The 21,779-nt window shown below is 40.7% G+C and overlaps 1 protein-coding gene across 8 annotated transcripts in view; it reads left to right on the top strand.

The window, feature by feature from the left end:
• The window catches only part of ABLIM1 (actin binding LIM protein 1), a 104,887-nt gene that overhangs the window by 48,375 nt on the left and 34,733 nt on the right, over nucleotides 1-21,779 (top strand). For 6 of the 8 annotated variants that reach the window (XM_074158905.1, XM_074158904.1, XM_074158910.1 and 3 more), the window contains 3 exons: nucleotides 6,859-6,946; nucleotides 11,584-11,642; nucleotides 21,134-21,211. In XM_074158905.1, coding sequence (XP_074015006.1) covers nucleotides 6,859-6,946; nucleotides 11,584-11,642; nucleotides 21,134-21,211 — 225 coding nt within the window. Of the gene's footprint in view, nucleotides 1-6,858; nucleotides 6,947-11,583; nucleotides 11,656-14,044; nucleotides 14,110-21,115; nucleotides 21,212-21,779 lie in introns of all 8 variants that reach the window. The other 2 variants (XM_074158903.1, XM_074158906.1) reach the window with 1 other exon arrangement.

Below are 21,779 nucleotides of genomic sequence, written 5' to 3'. Positions count from 1 at the left end.
CATCAAACAGGGTTGAAGGTTCTGTGACCTCTGCAAGTAATTAAAATAAAGCTTCACTGGAAAATGGTAGGCTACTGCCACAGTTCCTGTTTTACAATTCATGACATTCCTTAAAGGGTTTAAAAGATGAGTCTGAGTTATTCTTTGTGCTGCTCCTTAGTCCTTAGAGAGTTAAGAAATCAGGTCATTCTCCTCACACTTATGGTAGAACTAAATATTTGATTAGGTTTGTCCATCAAATGGGCCCATTATACCTGCTCATAAAAGTTTTAAAAAAGGAAAAGAAGAGAGGAGGCGGGCTTTTACTCTTAAATGTACTCTTTCAACTACATAGCAGTTTTTGTGGTATTTAAATAGAATTAGCAAAGTGGAGCTTTCTACATGTTTAATAGCTGTGTGTCAGGTGACTGGTAAGATATCTCTGAATGGAGAGTGAGTGAGTGCAGCTGTGCAAATGTAACGCAACAAATATGCACTTAATTGTGTCCTTTGGCCATCAGAAAATGTCTGTTGGTAATTAGTTCTTCCTCTACCAGACCCACTGGCATGTGAGCTCTCCTAGCGGGATTCTTGTTATTGTTCTCTCTGGCTCTCGTTCACTGTTGTTCTGGAAGGAAGGACAGAACTGAAGGCATGAGTAATAGGAAATCTTCAACTCTCACGTTCGCCAAAGAGGAAGACATTTATTTAACCAGACTAGAGCTCTACAAGCACTCAGAGAATAAAAGTTAGTCCTGTGGAAAGTGGGGACAGAGGGAATAGACTCGGAAAGTACAGTCCTTGGCTTTTGAAGTACTATTACCATGGGGTTAAAGCTGTCTGTGTGCTCAACGCAGGCACTTTTGATGCTGGGTTTCTGGGGCAGGGTGTATAAGCTCACACCCAGCTGTATTTGTAGCTCCCAGGTTGGGATCATTCTTGCGATACCCACCGTTGCCTTCCTGGACATCTATGAGTATCGGTACAGTTGTGGCTTCAGGAGGTCCCCAAAGGCATCTGGATAAAGTGAAGGCAAATGAGCGTTGTGTGCGTTTTGAAGAGGTTGAAGCATCAGCAGTGTAAGAAGGGCTTGTACAGGAGCTCATTGCATTGTGCTCAACTGTGTTAACTGGTGCTAAAAATACCTCCTCTACTGCCCAGCCTTTTAGTTTAGCTTTTAAACTGCAGGAGGTCTCTTTAAGCTTGGTGTAGGCTGCGTTCCATGACCTTTCTCATTCTGGACAATTGCACAGGGTTATTACACCCAGTTAGAGGGAGCCCTCTGTAAACAGTACACAGTGGCTTTTAAAATGGCGTTGCAGGTTGGTTTCATCAGCTAAGGAGGATTTGTATATCCAAGTTGAAGTCATTTAAGTGTGTGCTGGAAGAAGGCTGAAAATTTACAGCTACTGAGTCTGAAAAGGTGATCTGTGAAAAATTTGGTTTCTCATTATCAACTATCGTTACAGGCCTCGGTATTGTTATAATACATAATAGAGCTTGTACTTTTGCTTATGTTACTTAGGACATGTCCTCTGCAGAATATACACAGCCAGCTCCCCTTTGTAGCCCATCGTCCACGAATCGTGGTTACTCAGCCTCCAACCGTCATGTGTAAGCCTCAGAGGAGAGGTGATTCCATGATTTTATTCTCTGGCCTGGTCATGAGGAATACATTTCTGTAATGGCTTTCCTTGGTAGTATTTCTCCAAAGTGTTTTATGAAGGACATTAAATGTTATTTAACCTTCATTGTAGATTTGGAAATGGAAGCTCAGTGTTGTTAAAGACTTGATTCCAGTATAAGTCTTGAAATTATCAGAATAAATAGAACCTTAATACTATCTGAAATAATGTTAAAACTTCTTTTCTGTACATCAAGATGCATATAATGTATATACCGTGTATAGTATGTATACTTAGTAGTATATAGAAAATTGATAGAATACATATATCACTGCTCAACTGCAAATCAGTGAGACTTGCAGAACCATGGAAAGCTACTCAAATTTAACATTACATATTTACATTTATAACGACACTTATACCTTTGGCCACTCTTCCTTCATTCTGCAGTTCGAAGGCTTTGGAAGAATTTGGTAAATGAGTATATACAACTACTTTTTTTAATCTGAATTTTTCTGTCTGTGGTGTTCTAATGGGATTTAATCTGAGAACCTATTTTAGATTGTCAGTGTGGGTAGAAGATAAATAGGAAAGTCAGAAGAGATTGTATATTGTTATAAATTGATAACTGATGTTCTGTTCTTCTACTGCAAATGCAAGTGCCAGTTGATTTAACAGAGAATTTGTAGCCATGACAGTAACACATAGGTTTAATATTTCATTTGACAAGAAATTGCTGTCAATTCATTCAATTCCATTTAAGAATTTGTATGCAAAATAAGAGTAATACTGTTCAATATTATTTTGGTTAGTTTTAGCACTTCTAGCTAAGCAAAACCAAACAGTTCACAGCAAATAGTTCAGCTTACTCAAACTTGGTTTAGGGACAGTCCTCTAAGGTATGGGTCAGAGTTTGCACTTGATGGTTTGGATTGTCCTGAAGACCTCAACCAAAGCTGAAATAATTCCGAGGGGATCATAAGCAATGTGACAGATCAAACCCTGGTGGCTGCATGGCTGTATTTTGAACAAATAAGTGATTTGTTGCTGCTGACAGGGTGCAAGATGCTGGTGGAGAAGTCCTTGTGTAACAAAGCTAACTGTAAAGGATTTCTGGATGTGAAGTGAACTTGAGAAGGAGAGTGAGGCATAGGGAGAAGGCAACCTTCTGGCACCTTGGCTGAAGAATGTTCAGGGCAAATGTGCACTGAATTAATGTTACGTGTTACTGCCAACAGGATTGAGATATAAACCTTACAGCCCACAGCACAGCAGCATAAGATTACAGGAAGCTGCACATCAGACATACCGAGTGAGGGTTTAGTAGCCTGAGAACTGGGCAAGAGCAGATGTCTGAAATGTGTGAATATTTCATCCCCTTGTAGATCCAAAAGGTTTTCCTAATACATTATAAATGATTGATCTTTAGCAAACCAGTTTTCTCAGAGGATCACAGCAAGTCAGGCATGGCAAGATTAGCTCTGAGTTAGCTGAGATGCAGACTGGTTTCCAGTTGATACCCACTGAAGAAAGGCTTCCACTCCAGAGTCACAGAAACATTACTGAGGCAGAAAACTCCTGAAACTGGTTTGGAGGCATTCAGCAACAACTGCAACTGCCGTGGTACATAAACTTCCCCAAAACCTCTCCAGTGCAGGATGTGTTAGCAATTTGACTTAGCGAACTTCTGTTATCTGGGGCGTGGTGTTCGTTCATCATCACTCACACTAGGCTAAAATTTGGCCAGTTGTTTCAGCCTTGGCAAAAGATTTGATAAACTTGAAATCAATCTCTCTGGCTGTTTTGAAAAGACGTGTACATCATTTAAACTATATTCTCTTGACAGTAGCGTACCAAAAATTTTTCCAGAAAAAAAATCTTCCGAGAGGCCGCAGGTCTACACATAATGTTATGATGAATTCTGGATTTGTTTCTCCTATAAATAGCCTGGCTTTTAAAAACATGCAAACTGCTTCTAGCAATTTACAGACGAGTACTTGAATCCAGGCACCCTTTTCTAAAGGATCTTCAAGAAAAGCTTTGTGATGAGGAGAAAAATAAGTGTAATGTTTATTGGATGATAACGACAAGTGAAAGACTCATTAATATTAGCATTAGATGGACAAGATACAGACCCTATTAGGATCAAGCTAATAGAAGTAACTGACCAAAGTTATTGTGAATTACCTACAAAACAAGGAGCAGGAAACTTGGAAGAAGAGTAGGACTGCCAGAGTAGCTGTGCAAAACCCAAAGCATTGGACCCTTTGCTTATGGCAATGAAGTGCAGCATTTGATTAAAACATAATAAAACAAATATGGCTTTGTTGTTCCTAAACAAGAAACAACAAAAAACTCCCAAAAACTCAAACCCCAAAACAACAAAAAGCCCCAAGAAATCCAAACCAAAACCAACGCACCTCAAAGGCCAGACTGGAAGAACAGAAGCTGAAACTGTCCAGGTGTGAATGTGTGATTTTCTTTATCCGTATGCCATGGTCCTCTCAGAATATGGGTATCTCTGCTGGATCCTAACTACCTTTCTTAAAACTACATTGCCTTAGGTGAGCATTTGGGTCCTTGGTAGGGAATTATTTCTTTATAAAACCTACTTCATCTGGTAATACGTCCGTACAAAGGTTTCAGTCCTTTGTATCTGGGAATTTGGCAAGCATCTCACAGGACACAATCCCACCTCCGATGGGATATCTCAGAGGTTCAGGTAAGAATATAACTGCAGCTGCACAGTTATGCTGCAGAGATATTCTTTACTTGGATGAGACAGGCAGACCCCAGAAAAGACTATTGATTTATTATTTCAAATCTGTGTTTCAATTATTGTCTTCCTGTTTGGAGAAGGTCCTTTCTGGCAGTGATTCAGCCTTCTTAGGAATTTTTTATATCTCATTAACTGGGAGCAGTTCCCAGGACATTGGATTTGCCATCATCTTTAAATCAAATGCATCTGAAATCACTTGTGACAAGTCACTCTGTGGGTCCCACTCTGCTGAAGAACTTCAGGAATGCTCAAAAGTTGGGATTTATTTTTTTACTGAACATAGATAAAATTGCTGTTCCTCTGTATGTACGATACTGTTTGCATGAAGCAGAAAGTGCAGAAATGGCTTCTACTGAGAGCTAAGCTGTCTGATTTTGAGATCTACCTTTGAACCCTGTTCAATATTCACAGCCCTAAGCTGCATATATATATACAAGTAGTTGTTCTTTACACATCTGCATTTAAGATCAGAATAGCTGCGGTTTGGTGCCAGTCTTGAATGGAACTGATGGGACACTTCAGGGGTTAAATAATTACTAGAGAGAGTCCAAGAGGACAGTCAATAATGGAAGTGATAGAAAGAGAGTGAGCATTAGCTGTGTTTTTCCTTCTCAGTTCAATATTGGTTTTGTTGCTGCAAGTCAAGCATCAGATCTGTGTTTCTTTCCTCATTAGCTTTTCTTCCCTGAACAGGCACATCTTGTAGTGACTTTTCATTCTCCTTTTTTTTCCAGAGCCCCTTTTTTGCCTGTTAAGTCTAAATCTGCTGTGCAAAACCAGTAAATCACATTAGTCCCCCTGTTTGGTGGATGGTGCCTTGTAAGGAGCAGGAATCAACAGCAAAGGCATTATCTGAATAAGAGAAGTGCAGGTTTTTTGCAACTGAAGAGCGAGTGTGTGGGTAAACTAACAGCGCACCGAGTCCTCTGCTCTGGCCTTGTGTGAGGCCATTGCTGAGATTCCTGGATAGGAATTGTTTTTAGTGATAACAAAAGATTAATAGTCATATCCACAAACATCACTGTCTCTATGAATAGTTACCTTTCCCAACCTTCCCTAAAACCAAACCCAGGTACTACACTACTAAGGCAGGAACAAATGAGAACGTTAAACTCAAATGGTGCAACTCTACCTGTGGAAGGGCTGGGTGGAAGATCTGGTTGTCTGGTAGATGTCAGGTACTTTAATCCATATACTTCATCATCTTGTATAAATACTTTTAAATACTAAGCCTGTATAATCAGTGTCAAATGTGAACCAAAAATATGTTGCTATTCATCTCAATAGACATAAGGAAAGGTTGAATTTAGACATGTTACAGTATTGAGTATAATGAAGTAGGATATGGATTTGATTGCAACTCAGCTACAGAGTAAACAGATATTTTGTGCATATAACATCTCAGTCGATAGGGGGTATTTTGTGAAAAAGGATTTGACGTTAACTTGATTGGAAAGCCAGGTACAATTTTAAAGATTTTTAGAATTCATTACTTGGGGTCATTTTCTAGGATTAATGTTTTTTTTTTATTAAAAAAGCTTGATGTAGACATTGCATGCTTAATTTCTGATGCAAGGAAGTTAGTACATTGGTTGCTTTGGTCTCCCAAGGAGAAGAAATCACATTAATATTTGTGCCTTGATTTTTCCTGTCCTTATAGGCCTGAAATCTGATCAGCTTTGTTTATTATGGATATCAGTGTATTTAAGAGAATGAATGGCTCAGTGGATTTGGATTTGGGTAACAGGATCTAGAGTATTTAGCATCTTTACATCAATCAGCTCATGCTGTCTGTGCTAGTGTAGCTTCTGAAGTCAGGCAGCTGTGAGTTAAGTTAATGGTCCCAGAAGTGGCTCTAGAGAGCTCAGTCTATTAATGACAGCAGTGTCAGGAAGTGTCAGCAGTGTCAGGAAGAAGACCAAGGAATGAAATGGCAGGTTGAAAACTGTCTTTCATTGTCTAAATTCATCCATAACAATGGAGCCAGTGAGAAAATACATGTTGTTTGACAAAATGAGGAGGCAGCAGGTTTACACAAATATCTAACTTGTGCAGTGTGACATTCATTGCCTTGGTCAGTCTAGCTGGAGATTAAAAAAGGTGTTGGGCAAATCATGGAGAATAGTTAGATTGTGACATAGAGTTCAGCCAGGAAATTTTTAAACCACTGATTACTTGAATGGGAAAGTGTGAAGAGGAAAAGCTGTTCTGTATTGTCTTGTTCCTTACAGCCTTTTACCCCAAGTAGTTGCTGCTGGCCCCTGTTGAGGACAGGGTACTGGACTAGATAGACCTCTGAGCTGAAGCAGTGTGGCAGATCTTAGTTTCTCATAGCTATTGTCACATCATGAAGGGAATGTTGTATTGTAACAGGTGAACTAGAAGAAAAATGGCAGTGGTCTGTCAGCAAATGATGAGTGCTCACAAACCAGTGCAACACATTGATCCCTCATTTTCCTTTTTATTTTTGTTCAGGCAGGCGACAAGCATTATCATCCAAGCTGTGCACGATGCAGCAGGTGCAACCAAATGTTCACAGAAGGAGAAGAAATGTACCTGCAAGGTAAGGGTGTCTCCATTCCAAAACAAGAAAATCAGACTTTGTAATTGTTCTGTCACAGACCTCAGGAGTTTATAAACCATCTCCATGGGCAAGGAGGACTTCAGCCATCCTGTCTTCATTACAGTGTTCCCATATTTTTTTACTTGAAGCCCTTTCACCCTTTCACATGTCACAATGGTGGCTTTGCAGTGGCTCTGCAGCCTACCTGCAGCAGACTCTGTTTTCAAAAGCTGTGTTACAAAAGCAAAATTTATTAGGCTGCCTCTGAATTTGGCATCTCACTGATGGCTCACCTTGGTAGCTGAGCACACAGACTGGTGAATGACATACCAGACAAAGTTAGAGCATTGCCCCTGAATTCTGCTGATCAGGTTCTCTGCTCTTCTGGACCACACTCCAAACTGTAAAAGGCAATGGAAAAACCTCCGAAGACTGCAATGAGCTTGTTATAAATCATGTAGATCTCGTTCCCCATGTACACTGACAAATTGTCTCCTCCAGTTCTTAATCATATTTTCTTGCCTTGCTTATTTCTCCTTTATCTGGTCACATCTCTCTTTTTATGCCCTTTATTTTTATGTCTTTCTATAGTCACTTCTTTCTTGTATGTTCATTTTCATCTCATCTCTTATTAACAGTCTCATACTCCCAGATATTGTCAAGCACGTTTTTTTCATGATCTTTTCACATAAAAAAGTGCTGTTTTCTTTGATTGAAAAGTATCCTTGATCTGAATTCCACCTACTCACCCAGAAGGCAGTACATTAACTATTAAGCTATGGTTACTTTTACTACTTGCTGTAGTATTAATTAATGTTGGTAGAAAGATGTATAACACACATTTAGGCAAGCCAGAAATCAAAGTGAAAAAGGCAGATACATATTGGGATTTTGTATATTGTGCTTATGTTAGAAAACTTGCTTGATATACCTCAAAGGACTGTAAAAGAATAGGAAAAAAATTATGAAAATGTGGTCACAGGCATGTCTTGGAATCCCAAAGGTCAGATTCCTTCTGGAGGGATTCCAGAATAAGATTATACTGTTAAGGAATTCCTTTGAAGCTGACTTGTGTTATTTTGTAGTTTATCCTCCCTACCAGTCCATTTCTCTCATCTCTTTCTGACCTGATACCTTAGTTGTCGTATTCGATCTGTGTCCAGATCTGAATTTCAGGTTGTGTAGCAGCTCTGCATTGCAAGAGCAAGAGAGCCTGAAAAAGGGCTGAGTAGGAAGTACTGCTTTCTGATAGCAAATTGGAAAGACTGCTTTGAAAGCAGCATTTACAGCATCTGAGAACTGGGAATCTTCTTAGGTTCCTCACATCATACGATAAAGTACAGGCAGAGTTAGTGAGCATCAGTTCATCCTTTGCTGTTATTAATAACAGCTGTTTGCAATTGATGCCATTTGCACCAGTCTAGCAGGGAGTTCATGTTGATTGGGCAGGTTGTGGTGCAAATTTCTGCAGATCCAAGTAAGATAGAAAGCGTTGCTTCTACTTAAACAAGGCTAGATTTTCTGCTGGCCAAGTTCAGGTGATATGAAAGAGGAGAGGAGAGACACCTGGCTCCTTGTCCTGCCATCATTCTCTTCTTGGCTGTATCTCCCTTTCTGTGGTTGTGGATTAATGTTCTTCATGCTCACTCTGTCTCGGAGGAGGAGCAGCCCGAGTTGCATTGCTTTATTGTTCACAAGCTGTTTTCTGACTAAATAATGTTATTGCTGAGTGTGCTCCAGACTGTGCTCCTGCCAAAGCTTTCCTTGCTGAAATCAGCATGCTTGTAAGTGTAAGGGACCTAAAAGCCTTTCCTGTGCAAAGTTGTCAGCTGAAATGCGTACCCTGACTCCATCCAAATCGCTTACCCTAGGGTGCAGAATAACAGCATTCCAAGCATTTCTCTGAAATAAAAATACAACACCACAACACTAAAGCTAGAACCAAAATCACATTATTGATAATATACATGAAAACGGGCAGCTTCCATCGCACTTCGAATCGTCCTCTCCGCAGGACATGAAAGCTCTGTGTTGGTATTGCTTTGTATAACAGAGGACCCTGGCAGGTTTGTGGCAGCTACTTGTATGATAAATCTGTGGGAAACCTGCGGAATGAGAACACGGAAAAAAAAAACTGTTTATTTTGGGGCTTTCTATGTTAAAGATGGTTTGAATAATGTTAGCAGGACCACTCTGGCTTTGCCCTGCTCCAACGTAAGAAAATGAAAAGGAAGCAGCATCAGAAACTTTCTCTTTCCCATTGACTTTCTAGTAACGTATTACTGTATGGACTGCCCCAGAAGACTGCTGCTGTGCTGGGATGTTGCTCAGCATTTAGAGGGATGCTTCACTTGATTCTCACACAGGCTTTCAGCCTTACTCAATGTGTAAATAACAGCCCGAGTTACTACCTTTTAGAGAGCTGTATGTTGAAACAATGTTACGTGCAAAGTAAAAAGCTGAATAAATGAACGTGTTGGTTGGTGTCTGCCAAGTTAGTAAACAAACATATGTTAAGAATGGGAATAACCACAATTTACTGAACTGTTTCTGTTACAATAAAGGGCGGCAATATAGCTCGAGAATTTGCGCTGTTCCAAGCATTTCAAAATAGATTGACGTGTTTGGATGAATAATTTCTACAATTTGTAGGTGGCTCAGTTCAAGATCAGGAAGAATATTTACATTTAATTTCTTCAGCCTGCTCTATCTGATTTGGGTTTTTAAATTTCACGTACTTCAAACCTGTTTTCATTTTGGGAAAAAAAAAAAGACCTCACAACCCTTAGCTAAGTTTTACCATGACATCCAGACCCGCTTGCATTTCTTGTTCACTTTCAGCCGCTCCAGCCCTCTACTGGGGTGTCCCTAAAATTGTGCCACTTTGTGTTAATTACTGCCCAAAAATGCAATGACAGCTTTTTCTTTGATGGTGGAGATGGTTTAATAGAAAAGAACTAAAGTACAGAGGAACAGAGAGCATTTTTTCCCAGGGTCCACGGGAAGCTCATAGCTGAATTTGAGAATTGAACCTAAACCTTACGAGCTTTAGTTCACCAGCCTTATAACATGAACTCCCTCCCTCCTGAGCTTGGATCTGTCTGGCCTCCTAAGCCAATGCACAGGGTGTGCTTCTCTCCTGATCCCGCAGGCTCTGTGGGGTCCTGGCTCTGAGGCTGTTGTTTGTTTACGGAGAAGGCTGTTGGTTCCCTTCTCCCTGGTGTCTCATCCTTTGCCCCTGCCAAATGCACAGTTTCTTCTTCCTCGGCTGAGACTCAAAGCCAAACATCTCGGACCCCTGATCCAGAATCACAGCGTTCTCTCCAGTCTCCTGATGATGATTATACTGTGTGCTGCTGGGAAGTGAAATCATCCCTGCTGGTCTTTACTTCTGTACTGAGCCATATAAGGGCTTATTAAAATAAAATTTCCAGGGGCCCTGACCCATACCTCTCCTGGGCTCTGAGGGTGGGGTTTCCTCTGCCTGCACTTGAGCTAATAGTCACCAGCAGGAGTCCTGGACTTTGCTCTGTTTGGTTTCTTCATGGACAGAGTGAAGAGGTGGCATTCCCCCCTGCAGACAGACAAGGCTCTGCATTGGCTTTGCAGTGACTGGAATGGGGGTTGAGTTTGACTGCACCTGCAGCATTAGCTTCTGCTCCATTTCAACTTGGCTAATACCTGCCAGCAGCTTCCCAGTAGTGACCACAGTTTACACCGTCCCAAAGGAGAACTGAAATGGGATGGAAGCGCGCCTTGCCCCTGACACTGCTTAGCCCTTGGGCGCAGATGAATATTGCCATTTTTACTGCATAAGAGAGAATCCCATATTTGGGGACACAAACAGCAGAGCCTTTGCCTTTTTTTAGTAGGATGTGTAGCTGGAATATACCCTGTGGAAATGTCAGTGTAGCACATGCCATTGACCTTGCAGAGCAAGGGATAGAAATGATGTGTGTGCCAATAGCAAGTGTGATACGTGCTGATTTACAGAGAGGCTCTTTCATGTGCTGCCTTGTACCACCTGCGTCGTGCTGGCCTCTCTAGCTCAGTGCAGCGGGTGAGATACACCCCTGACTTTGCTGCATTGTGAATTTTCTAGTTTTGCTTTTCCTGTTGCATTTTGCATAAATGCAGGGGAGAAGTGATCCGAGTGATACTTTACAGTAACTGAATGTAACACCTATTGCTCAAGGAAGTGGTAGGACTTTCCCAGTATTAATGGACTTATAATCAGAACTTCCTTCTTATGTGTGATGCAGTACATTAGGGGAGAATAGATCAGGTAACCATGGCCCAGTTCTTTTGCTTTTACCCTCCATCCTGCCCAGAGGAACAGTCTGTCCTTCAGTTCCTCTGGCTGGTGCTGGCTGACTTGCTATTTGAGTTTTAATTAAGAATGTGTACAAAATGCTTTGACAGCTTCAAGAAAAGGCTGCTGCAGATGGGCCAAGGATTTGAATTATTTTTTGTTTCACTTATATTTCCCATGAGCTAGAATTGAATGTGAATTTCTTGCATAGTTCATACAGATTCACCATCTGATGCAATGAAGGGATTCTCTTTAAAAACTGACTTGTCATGATCGGAAGTCATTTGTTTTACTCTGAATAAATGTGTTGTTTTACCTCCCTCAGGTTCCACTGTCTGGCATCCCGACTGTAAGCAATCCACTAAGACTGAAGATAAGCTACGGGTAAGCTCAATTCATGGCAATAACACACCAGGTATTTTGGCCACACAATAACTGAGTGCTGTTTTTAAAGGAATGACTTTTCCCCTGTTTTTTTTGCATAGCTCTCACCACTCTGGCAGAATAAGCAGTGGAGGCACTTCAGAGGTATTGCTCTGATTTTCAGGCTCATCACCTTCACATACCTGTCTCAGTGCACTGCCTTAAAGATAGTATCATTTCCTGACATAAAGACGTGGCAAAGTCACTAAAACATTTCTTATCTCAGTTATTGTGAGAGAGACTCTTAAGGAGAAAATGTGAACAGGGCAAATGCTACAACATATTTTAGTATTTTTGCACATCTGTATAATTGCTCTGTAGTTATCCCCTGCTCTGCATGGCTATTTACAGCATTTAGACAATATGGACTCATTTTCCTTTGCCATTCAAATAAACCTCAGCCTAAAGTGATCCTAATTTCAATTCTAAGAAGAGCTGCAGTTACCCTCGGAGTCACCTCAGCGTATCCAAACTTTCTGGATCAAATCCTTGATGGTAATAATGCCGTACTGATAAATGCTGGAGTATGTCTCTTTGAATGCACGGGGCAATTCTAAGCTGATGAATTTCATCTTCTGGACAATTTACTCTTTTTGATGTCTCAGTTGGTCCTCTCAAGTTTGATAATTTTTCTCGATATGAATACTACAGATTGTCTTTCAGACAAGCAAACTAAAAGGTACTGCCATGGAGATACGGAGGATATCCTGTGGGTTGTGTTCTGTGCAGCTCATTCACAGGAAGCCATGTTCTTTAGAATTTGTTCAGGTGGTCTGTAAAACATCCCCTTCAGAGAAGTCACTATGATAGTAGGTAATGTGCAGATAAATTCTTGTTGAGCAGAGTTCATGTTAGCGTGGGCTGTACTGATAATACAGAAGTGTAATTGGTCCTTGATGGGCATGGGATCTGGCACAGCCAAACGTCGCTGTAGGTACCATCCAACATTTCACATTGTTCTGTCCTGACTTCCTACAAGAAAATGGGAAATTCTGCCAGACTGGATTTTCTTCCTCATTTAACAATTTGAGTGTAAGACAGTGTTTTGGCCCTCTGTAGTGCAGGAACACTTGTGTTTGTAGTGAATGGTTGGGGTACAATAACCTCCCTTTCACTTGGACCCAAGAGTCTTATCAAAGCACTCCTGACTACATTGCCGCCCTTACAAACCTTCCCCTGCTGACCTTGTAAATCAGTTGGCTTATTTCCATTCCCCATGAAAATGGCCAAAGTCCTCTTCAAATATTTTCCTTTTTTTTCCGGCACACATTCAAGCATGTCAGTCTTCTTCCCCCTCAGCTAATTTTAATTGAAGTGAGTGAAGTAAATGAATTCATCCACCTGCAAGACTTTGCCTAAGTGAGTTCTTACAGGAAAATGAAGTGAAGCGGAAGAATGCATATTAAGGGAACATCTGAGAAATGTTATGGCACAGCTATCCAAGGTCGCCTTGTTCCTGGATGAGAGCTTCTATGCAGAGGTTTAATATGTCTTTAAAAGGTGTTGAGAAATGCACTGTACTGAAGCTGGCTGGAGAGATGGAGAATTTTTAGCTTCAACTGCCCATCACAGACAGTCTCTATCCACTCCTTTTAAAATCAGTTTGAGTTCACTTTGATGACTTTGACACGTTTTATTCTGCTGACTCAAGTGAAGGCAGTAGCAAACAGGTAGATACAGAAAAAAATGAAACTGGGGAAACCATGTGCTATTTGAACATGTCACCACTAAATTATGAACTGTTCTTTGATTGACTTTCAGTTTCTCAATGGCATACATTCAGACCTGAAGTGAGAATCAGAATCTGGTTTGTGGGTTGACAAATACATGATGTGGCCACTTTCAAGGGCAGGCCTAGATTTTCTGGTGGTTCTGCAAAAAGCCGGTGACATGGCCTCTTTGCTCTGCCGCGTTTCCTTTCCCTATAGAGCAAAACAAAACAAAAAAGCCCTTTTATCACTGAAGTCACTTTAGAAGTTTTCAGCAAGTTCTGTTTTCTCTCAGTAACTGGCTTGTGGTATAAACTAATCAGCGATCTAGCTGGTCAAGATCTGAGAGGGAGTTCATAAAAACAACGGTTGCTTTCGATCTTCCTCCCAGTGGATATTTGTGGAGGATTACAAAGCCAAAACAAGCAGAAAATAAAGTAACCATATATTTGTTAAAAAATATACATTGCTTAGGATTTTTTAAACATCTGGTTGTTCATGATTCTGCAGGGATTAATAAGTAACAGATACTATAACACACAGGATTATCTAGCAAGTAAGTATTAGTAACTTGATTGAAAAAAAAGCGTTTAACCATGGAGCTGGGACAACTGCTTTCCTTTTCACTCTTTTTTCCCTTTTGTGTTTCATGACAGCATTCCTCATCTGAGTTCTTTTATCCAAAGAGTCTGGTTCTTCGCAGGCCACGCTCTGCAGAGGTTTGCTGTTGTGTTTTCATAGTGTTGATAATGGTCTTCTTTACTGAGAAGATTCTTCATTATCATCATTCACTGCGCTTGCTGCTGCTGCTGCCACACGGCTTTCCTGCTATCACTTGGGCACTGACGCTGTATTTTGCATCATGTGGTGCAGTGTTTGTTTGTTAATTCTCACATTTTTTATTTTGTTCAATTAAATGCTTAAAATTAATTTTATTTTAGATTCAGATGAGCTTTTGGGGGCTGTAATATTGTTCTGGTGTTAGAGAGAGTTTTTCTTCTAAAATAAAAAATTAGAGTGCAAATATGAAGCAAATGAAAATGGTGAAAAGTGATGGTTAAAAAGAAATAGTTTTTCATGAACAATAGCTCATGCTTTTTAGAAAAAAAAGGCATCAGTTGAATCAGTTACTTTTTTATATGTATTGGCCAATTACATATGAATACTTTAGTTGGGAAAATACTTAAAAAATTCCAGATTTGGACATGTTCTGTGTGCTGCCTGAGAGCATTTCACAGAATCACAGAATGGTAGGGGTTGGAAGGGACCTTCAGAGATCAACTAGTCCAACTCCTCCTGCCAAAGCAGGGTCGCCCAAAGCAGGTTGGACAGGAATGCATCCAAGTGGGTTTTGAATATCTCCAGAGAAGGAGACTCCACACCCTCTCCGGGCAGCCTGTTCCAGTGCTCTGCCACCCTCAAAGTAAAGAAGTTTTTCCTCATGTTGAGATGTAATTTCCTGTGTTCCAGCTTGTGCCTGTCACCCCTTGTCCTGTCACTGGGCTTCACTGAAAAGAGTCTGCCCCTTCCTCTTTGACACCCGCCCTTTAGATATTTATAAATATTGATGAGGTCCCCTCTCAGATTTCACTTCTCCAGGCTAAACAGACCCAGGTCTCTCAGCCTTTCCTCGTAAGAGAGATGCTCCATTCCATTTGCCTCTCCCTAATCAGGGGCACATCCACGTCCAAGTTGGGAGGTCCTCCCTGTCCTCTTGATTCTGGTCAGTCTGCTTTCAGACTTCCTTGAGTTTGCTTTGCACTTACAAATGCCACCCGTTTCCATTTCTTCTCCTTCAGGGCAGAGCTTATTGATTAGTTGTGCCTGCTGTGGGGGGCCATGAGGCTGCACCATGAAGGCACACCTGAGGTAGCTTTCACTTGATAACAAAGTAAGAACTTATTGGTATGGACTTAGTCCAGGCTGGCAGTAGGCAGACAGGCTGAGAGAGTCCATGCCACTGGATTTCCATTGTGTCTGCTCGTGCTGCCGTCACATGTCTGATTGCCAAGTAGGCACGGTCATATCATCAGTCGGGGCAGGATGTTTGTGTTAGATGCAGTCTGCAGGACAGTGTTACATGGTTGAATCCAATGCTGTGATTCAGTGGGATTCATGCAAGCCCTGTGCCCTTTGTGCTGCACAGTCCTTTCCTTGGTTAGCTTTGGATGTTGCGATGCATTAGCCACTCTTGAATGCCGCTCTCTCTGTTAGCTACAGAAATATGTATCAAGAAAATACAGCTATAAAGATGTGTTATCGGTGTTGCTAAGGAGAGCAATGTCTTTACAGTCGTAGGCTTTATGGAATCAAATGTTGGAGTCTGAGAACATCAAACTGTGGGACCATGTCACTCATCTTTTAGGCCAGTGTAGTGGCTTTCTGCATTCAGCTTAGCAGGCACGAGTCTGAGTTTCCAGTGCTGAAAATGGGGAGCCTTAGGATTAGAAAAACAAATCCTATCCAATGTATTGGAAAATTATGCAAGGCAAAATAGGAACAGCCTGTATCAAAATAAAGGTATGTTCTTTTTGTTGCTTTGTAGACCGTGCAGGATCCAAATAGCTTAAGGTCAGATGAATATCCTTTTGTGTAAATTTGGTCAGTATTAAATTCTGTTTAGATTTACATGCTGATTATACAAAGTGTAATTCAAGGCAGATTTTGGCTGCGAGCGTTCTTCTGCAGAGTAGACACAAAGATACTATCATTGCTGTTCATACAAAGATGGGCTTGAATCTACACGGAAATTTCTAGGTTGAAAATGGTAGGATGAAATCCTGTGAATTCTCTGAGAAGTTTGCAGTTGAATTCAGTATGTTCTGGACTTCCCACTTTACTTCTGCTTTCCACTTAAATTACTGTTGGTGAAGGCTGCAGTTGCATGAGTAGTCTTGTAAAAGTTTGTTTGGTAGCAATGTGCCTTCAATGATTATGTGCTGAAAATTCATTCTCCTCTCTGGCCTTTGTCTAGAAAGGAAAAAAAAAATTAGTTGTAACCTATTAATAAGTGTGTCTGTGCGAGTTTGAACTAAACCTGTTCACTAGTTTTGTCTTGATGCATACAACATGTTGATTTTTTAGGCAGAGTAATAACAAATGCATGCATTTGAAGGAAACACTTGGAAGGAGAAGGGTACAGTGAAACTAGCAGACAGGCACAATGAGGTAACACTGGGGTGCTTTGGTCTGGTATACAGCCACTGAAAATTACTGAAATCCATAGGAAGCCTGTGTTTAATGAGCCCTGGTTCCAAGTCCCAAATAACTGTAAAACCTTGCAGTTGATGCAGCAGGTAGTCAGAGCGGCAACTGCTGTACTGAGAAACAATTTTGCAATAGCAAGGAATCTGGCTATCTGCCTACTAGAATAAACGACATCTTAATCTTCTATTAGTTTATTTATAAACATGCTTCTCTTACAGTAGCTTCTGAGGTTTAGAGAATTTGCTTAAGCTATAATGTTAAATGTTATTAAGTGAAAACATATTCATTCCTCTGCAGCTATTATCACCGCCTTGCATAATGAACTCAATCAAAAAGCTAAGGCAGGTACTGTAAACAATGCTGACGATGCCTTTGTTAAACAATAGTGCATCCGTTTGGCCAGATGTTCTTGGGATCAGTTTTGATTTGGTTGCCTGCATCTGTAAGTTTTTATAGAGCATGATTCTGAACATCTGTACTTGAGAAAGCCAGAGCCACCACATTCTAGCAGCACCTAGATGATGTGAGTGGCTCTAGCGTAGATATTTATTTTTTTTAAGAAGCTGTTTATTTAGATGATGTGCCATGCATGATGACATGACAAACTGAGGTAAATGCAGATGAACATCTTAAGCTTTGCAATCTAATATTAAAATAACAAGTTAATAAATTTGGGGCATATGCATGGGTGATATGATAATTGAGCATTGAAATTCACAGTGAACCTAATTGGATGAGCATGACGGTGTTATCTCCGCCGGTCTGGAAATGAAGTTGGTAAAGAACTTTTGCATTGAAGACAAATGCATGGAATGAAAAACAAAAGTGTAAAAATAAGGAGTCTGTGATAAGGTGGGAAATACTGAGAAGTCTTGCAGATACTTTAGATGCTTTGTGTTCTGGTTCTTTCCTTTTGCTCCTTTAATGATATGCATGAATTTCTATTGACTGAATTTTACTGATTTTTTCATATACTTCATAGACTGCGTGTATCTGGTACAGACATCCCATATTGATATATTTACTACTGTTACATCCATTTGGATGGAAGAGGAAAGAAAAAACACATGACTCTTCTACTGTCAGAAAATGTGGAGAAAGGCCATGCACCACAAGAAAAGAAACAAAGATTAGTTGTAGTTCTTCACAGAAATTTGCTTTAAATTTTTCTGCACACAGGTGGCATTTTGAAAAGCTCTATTTGAAGTCTTCAAGAACAATCATATAACGAGTGTTCCAGTTCTGTTTGTAGAAGTGAGGCAGCTTCACTTGTTTTGTTGCTGGGTAGAACAAGTATCACAGGACTATTGTGCTGGAAGGAAATACCTTTAAATTAATGCATTAATAGTAAAGGATGTCTCCTCTAATTTCTTTACCTGTCTTCTTCTGATAATGTGTGCAAGAGATGCTCGCATGATATCTCCACTGAAGGTTAAAGCTTACATCTGGGATAGCTGCTATTCCTGTTTCACCTGTGCTCTGATCAGCTCTCCTCCAGGGTGGAATTTACACCCTGTTGCAGTTACATCAACAGAGAATTTGACCTCCAGTGTGTCTCCTGCCACCTGTTTGAAAAATAAAGTCACAGTAGTGGTGCACAGGGTCGGGGATTCTCGACTGCTAATGAAGATGTAACGTACAATCTAATGAAAGCCGTACCCCATCACAGATTTTCAGTCAGGAAGTATTACAGGTCTCTTAGGAGAGGAGCCAACCATAGCAACTAAAATTACGCCAAAGGAACAGCTTATATCAAGAAATCTTTAGTGTATGTTTGTTAAGGCAAGCAGCACAAATGTTTTTAAGTGCAACGCAATTGTCTTTAGTGGAAAGTGCAAAGCTGTGAAGGATTCCAGACCGTATGGAAGCAGCAGAGTAGGAAATAGCCATCTGCGATGGAAGCATCCTCTGTAATTCAAAACAAGAAACAGGGCAAAGTGAGGCAGGAAGGGTGAGTAGATGTAGAAGTCCTCTTTTTCATGCACTGCCTTCGGGGCTATGTCGTAAACTTAAGCAAGATGCAGGACTGGGGGCAGATGGAGGAGCTACAAAATTCCAGGTGTGCTTGGATTAAGCTGCTCAGGAGAGGAACGGTGTGTGCTCGGGCAGTGGCTGGCAGGATGTCATCCCACACAGGCAATGGGGAGCTGTGTGATAGACTGAAGGTAAAATTTATGTATGCAGGAAGAATTACAGAAAATAGAAAACTGGTTTTAAAGGGTGTCATATCTGGCTCATTGCTGTGTTAATGGAATGGTAACGAGGAACTTGGAGCAGAAACACAGTGAGGAAATGAAGAACAGGTGCTAGAACTTGCCAGTTTGTCTGAAAACTGCTCCTGTGCTCCAGGGTTAAGAGCATCTAAGAAAGCTGTTAGCAGGATGTGTTTGAAACTATCCTCTTAAGGCATCTAACTTTATTAAACAAATTCAGTGAAGTGATAAATACAGGTGAATTTTCCTTTGCTGAAACAGTTTTTAGCAGTGACACTAAGAGATGAGACTATGGAGATGGACCAAGGGCTGAGAATTTCTTGTTTTCTGAAGTGATTATAAAAGATCCAGAGCAAAGAGCAACCCAGAGGGCCTGCCAGGTGGGAAGAAGCCGTAACCGCCTCTAACCCTTGGCTTCCTACAACAGGGAGAATTGAGCAGACAAAACTCTTGAAGTATGTCTGCCAAAAGCCAGAGGTAACAGAGACACCCCTAACAGTACCTCATCTACTTAATTCTGTTCCCTATGTTGTAATGAAAACAATTGTTTTCCATAGCAACAGCAGAAATGTGTTACATGTGTCTCCACTCAACCAGACAGTGGTGTGAAATGGCAGAATGGAAGGGGGAGTAAAGTGTTTCTCAACAACAGACAGATTTTCCAGCTTAATTCTTGTAACATTTCCATGAAACAAGTGGTTGTTGTTGGGTTTTTTGCTTTGATTGCATCATGGGAGGCGCTTAGGGGCAGCTGAGACATTTCTGTTCCCTTTTGGGATGTAGGAATTTGCAGCTACAGAGAGAAAAGGAAAGAAATACATAAAGGTCTGGCTGAAAAAGTATTCTCAGACATGCTCTGGAGAGACTTTGTGCCTGTGTCAGTCCGTGGCCACATCTGCTCTCTGTTTGGTCTGAATCTTCACGTTTTTTGGTGGAATGTGTTCAAAGCTTTTTATTCCTCTGACCATCCCTGAATGCGGTGATTTCATTTCCACAAATGAAGTCAGATAAAGCCTGTTGTATGATCCACAGCTAGTCCTCAGCATTTTTGATATGGATGGTTCCAATAGCTTTCCTGGCTATGAAATAAAAGGTAGAAAGACTCTGAGGTCTGTTGAAGGATCCTTTCAGGAAATGTATGCTGAGAGATAAGAAAGGTCCAGTAGCCTTGTCCAGTATTGTTCACTCCAGATATTTCCTAAGAAAAATTAGTGAGCAAGGCTGTCAAGCCTTGTTTCTCTTCAGTATGTGCCTGAAGGTCCCTTAGTTCAATGTCACAAGGTAAGGTACTATTTACCAAGATTTTATTTTCAGTGACTTTGAAGTATCGCACTGCACTAGTGTCATCAGAGTCATTTGCTGAGGCATTGCTTTGTGATGGGGTTTGGTTCTTTGCAGTCAATTAGGGAGCAAATATTGTTTATGGTTTCTCAGTTGCGAGTGGGATATTGTTGACTACCTTCGTGTGTCTGCTGCACGCCAAACTTAGGAGTAATTGCCACAATAGCCTGGGTGACTTTTGATGTTTTTCAAATTCTTGAAGTTTTCAGGATCCTGACAACTCAGTGATAAGTTATTTTGTCTCCTTTCACAAAACTTCCCCCAGGGAATCAGTGTCTGTTTAGTCCTAATGAAGTGTTGGAAAATCCTCTAAACGTGTAAGAGCACTCGCTCTGTAGGGGTGTGACGGTTCTCAGTTTGCAGAACATTGTTATTAAACATCAGGACTTTGCAGCATGGGGAATCATGGAATTTCAACCAAGACTTTAGCTTTCATGTTGTATCTAGATTGTACTGCAGATGTAGGGGATGTTCCAAGCCAAGGATTTCTGAAGGAAGGAAGGACTGAATTCAGTTCTGTATTCATAATGGAAATCCAATCATTGAACATCTGGAGAGCGTTAACATGTGTGCTGTGCTCCTCTCAACACTTTTGTCTGCTGAACTGCTGATACTTTTAGCTGTTTGTGAACTAACGTTTTGATAAAATAGCAAGCAGGGCTATCCTGGACTGTACTTTGTATGGCTCCTTGCAGTGTCTCTGGCAGGTGTTGTTTGGGTTTGTTCATTACTGTTGTCAGTCTTTTACATTGTATGGTTTAGTAAACCTCCTTCCCCTCTCACAGCACTCCTTCCCCTACCAAAAAAAAAGCCCACCTGACTCACAAGATTGTGAAATTTGCCAGAATGCTTGCCTTTGTGTTGACATTTTTTTCCTTAATTCAGTTAATTTCAAGATGTATGCAGATTTCTTCACTTAAAACCAAAATTACCAATGTCAGTGGCTTCATGTTGTTCTGATAAGTTACTTTTTGTTTTTCAGCCTACAAGAGCATCATCAGAAAGCATTTATTCCAGACCAGGTTCCAGTATACCTGGCTCTCCAGGCCACACTATCTATGTAAGTATTCCTTCTGATGAATAAACTGCCGGTGCCTTACTTGTACACGAAATACTCCATGCTGAAATAACGTTTATACTGATGCTAATGCCTTCATTCTAGTGGTTAAATTGTTAAAATTCTTGTTGTGACAGATGTAGCTTTTATAACTACAAAATTTCAAGACCAGGGTAGGCCTTTTCCGGGTCACATTTCCCTTAGGAAGATATAGTAAATCACTTGAAGTCACTTCGTGATATGAAGAGTTACTTGACTTTGTTAGGGGTTATGTGAGATCTCTGCACCTTGATACGTAGTTCTTGGGAGGTCTGCTCTCTGCAGTTGTCTGCCTGACTGATACAACATCTTCTGCTTCAGAAGTCAGATGTTTTGGTTGTGGAAGGAAAGGTGTTTTTTTAATTAAGAGCAAAAATGAGATTAAGCATCCTTCTTTTACTAAACTAACAAGGCTGAAAATCCAAAGCTGTTGATATACTATTTTATTTGTGGTTAACTGAAATGTAGACTTTAATGTGATTCCTTCAGTAATTAAGCCTCCTATTTCATTATTCTAGAGGATCTCTTTCAC

The sequence above is a fragment of the Numenius arquata genome, chromosome 15 (assembly GCF_964106895.1).
Source record: "Numenius arquata chromosome 15, bNumArq3.hap1.1, whole genome shotgun sequence".
Classification (NCBI taxonomy): Eukaryota; Metazoa; Chordata; class Aves; order Charadriiformes; family Scolopacidae; genus Numenius; species Numenius arquata.
Note: the sequence above shows the minus strand (reverse complement) of the source record. Positions and strands in the feature narration are given on the sequence as shown.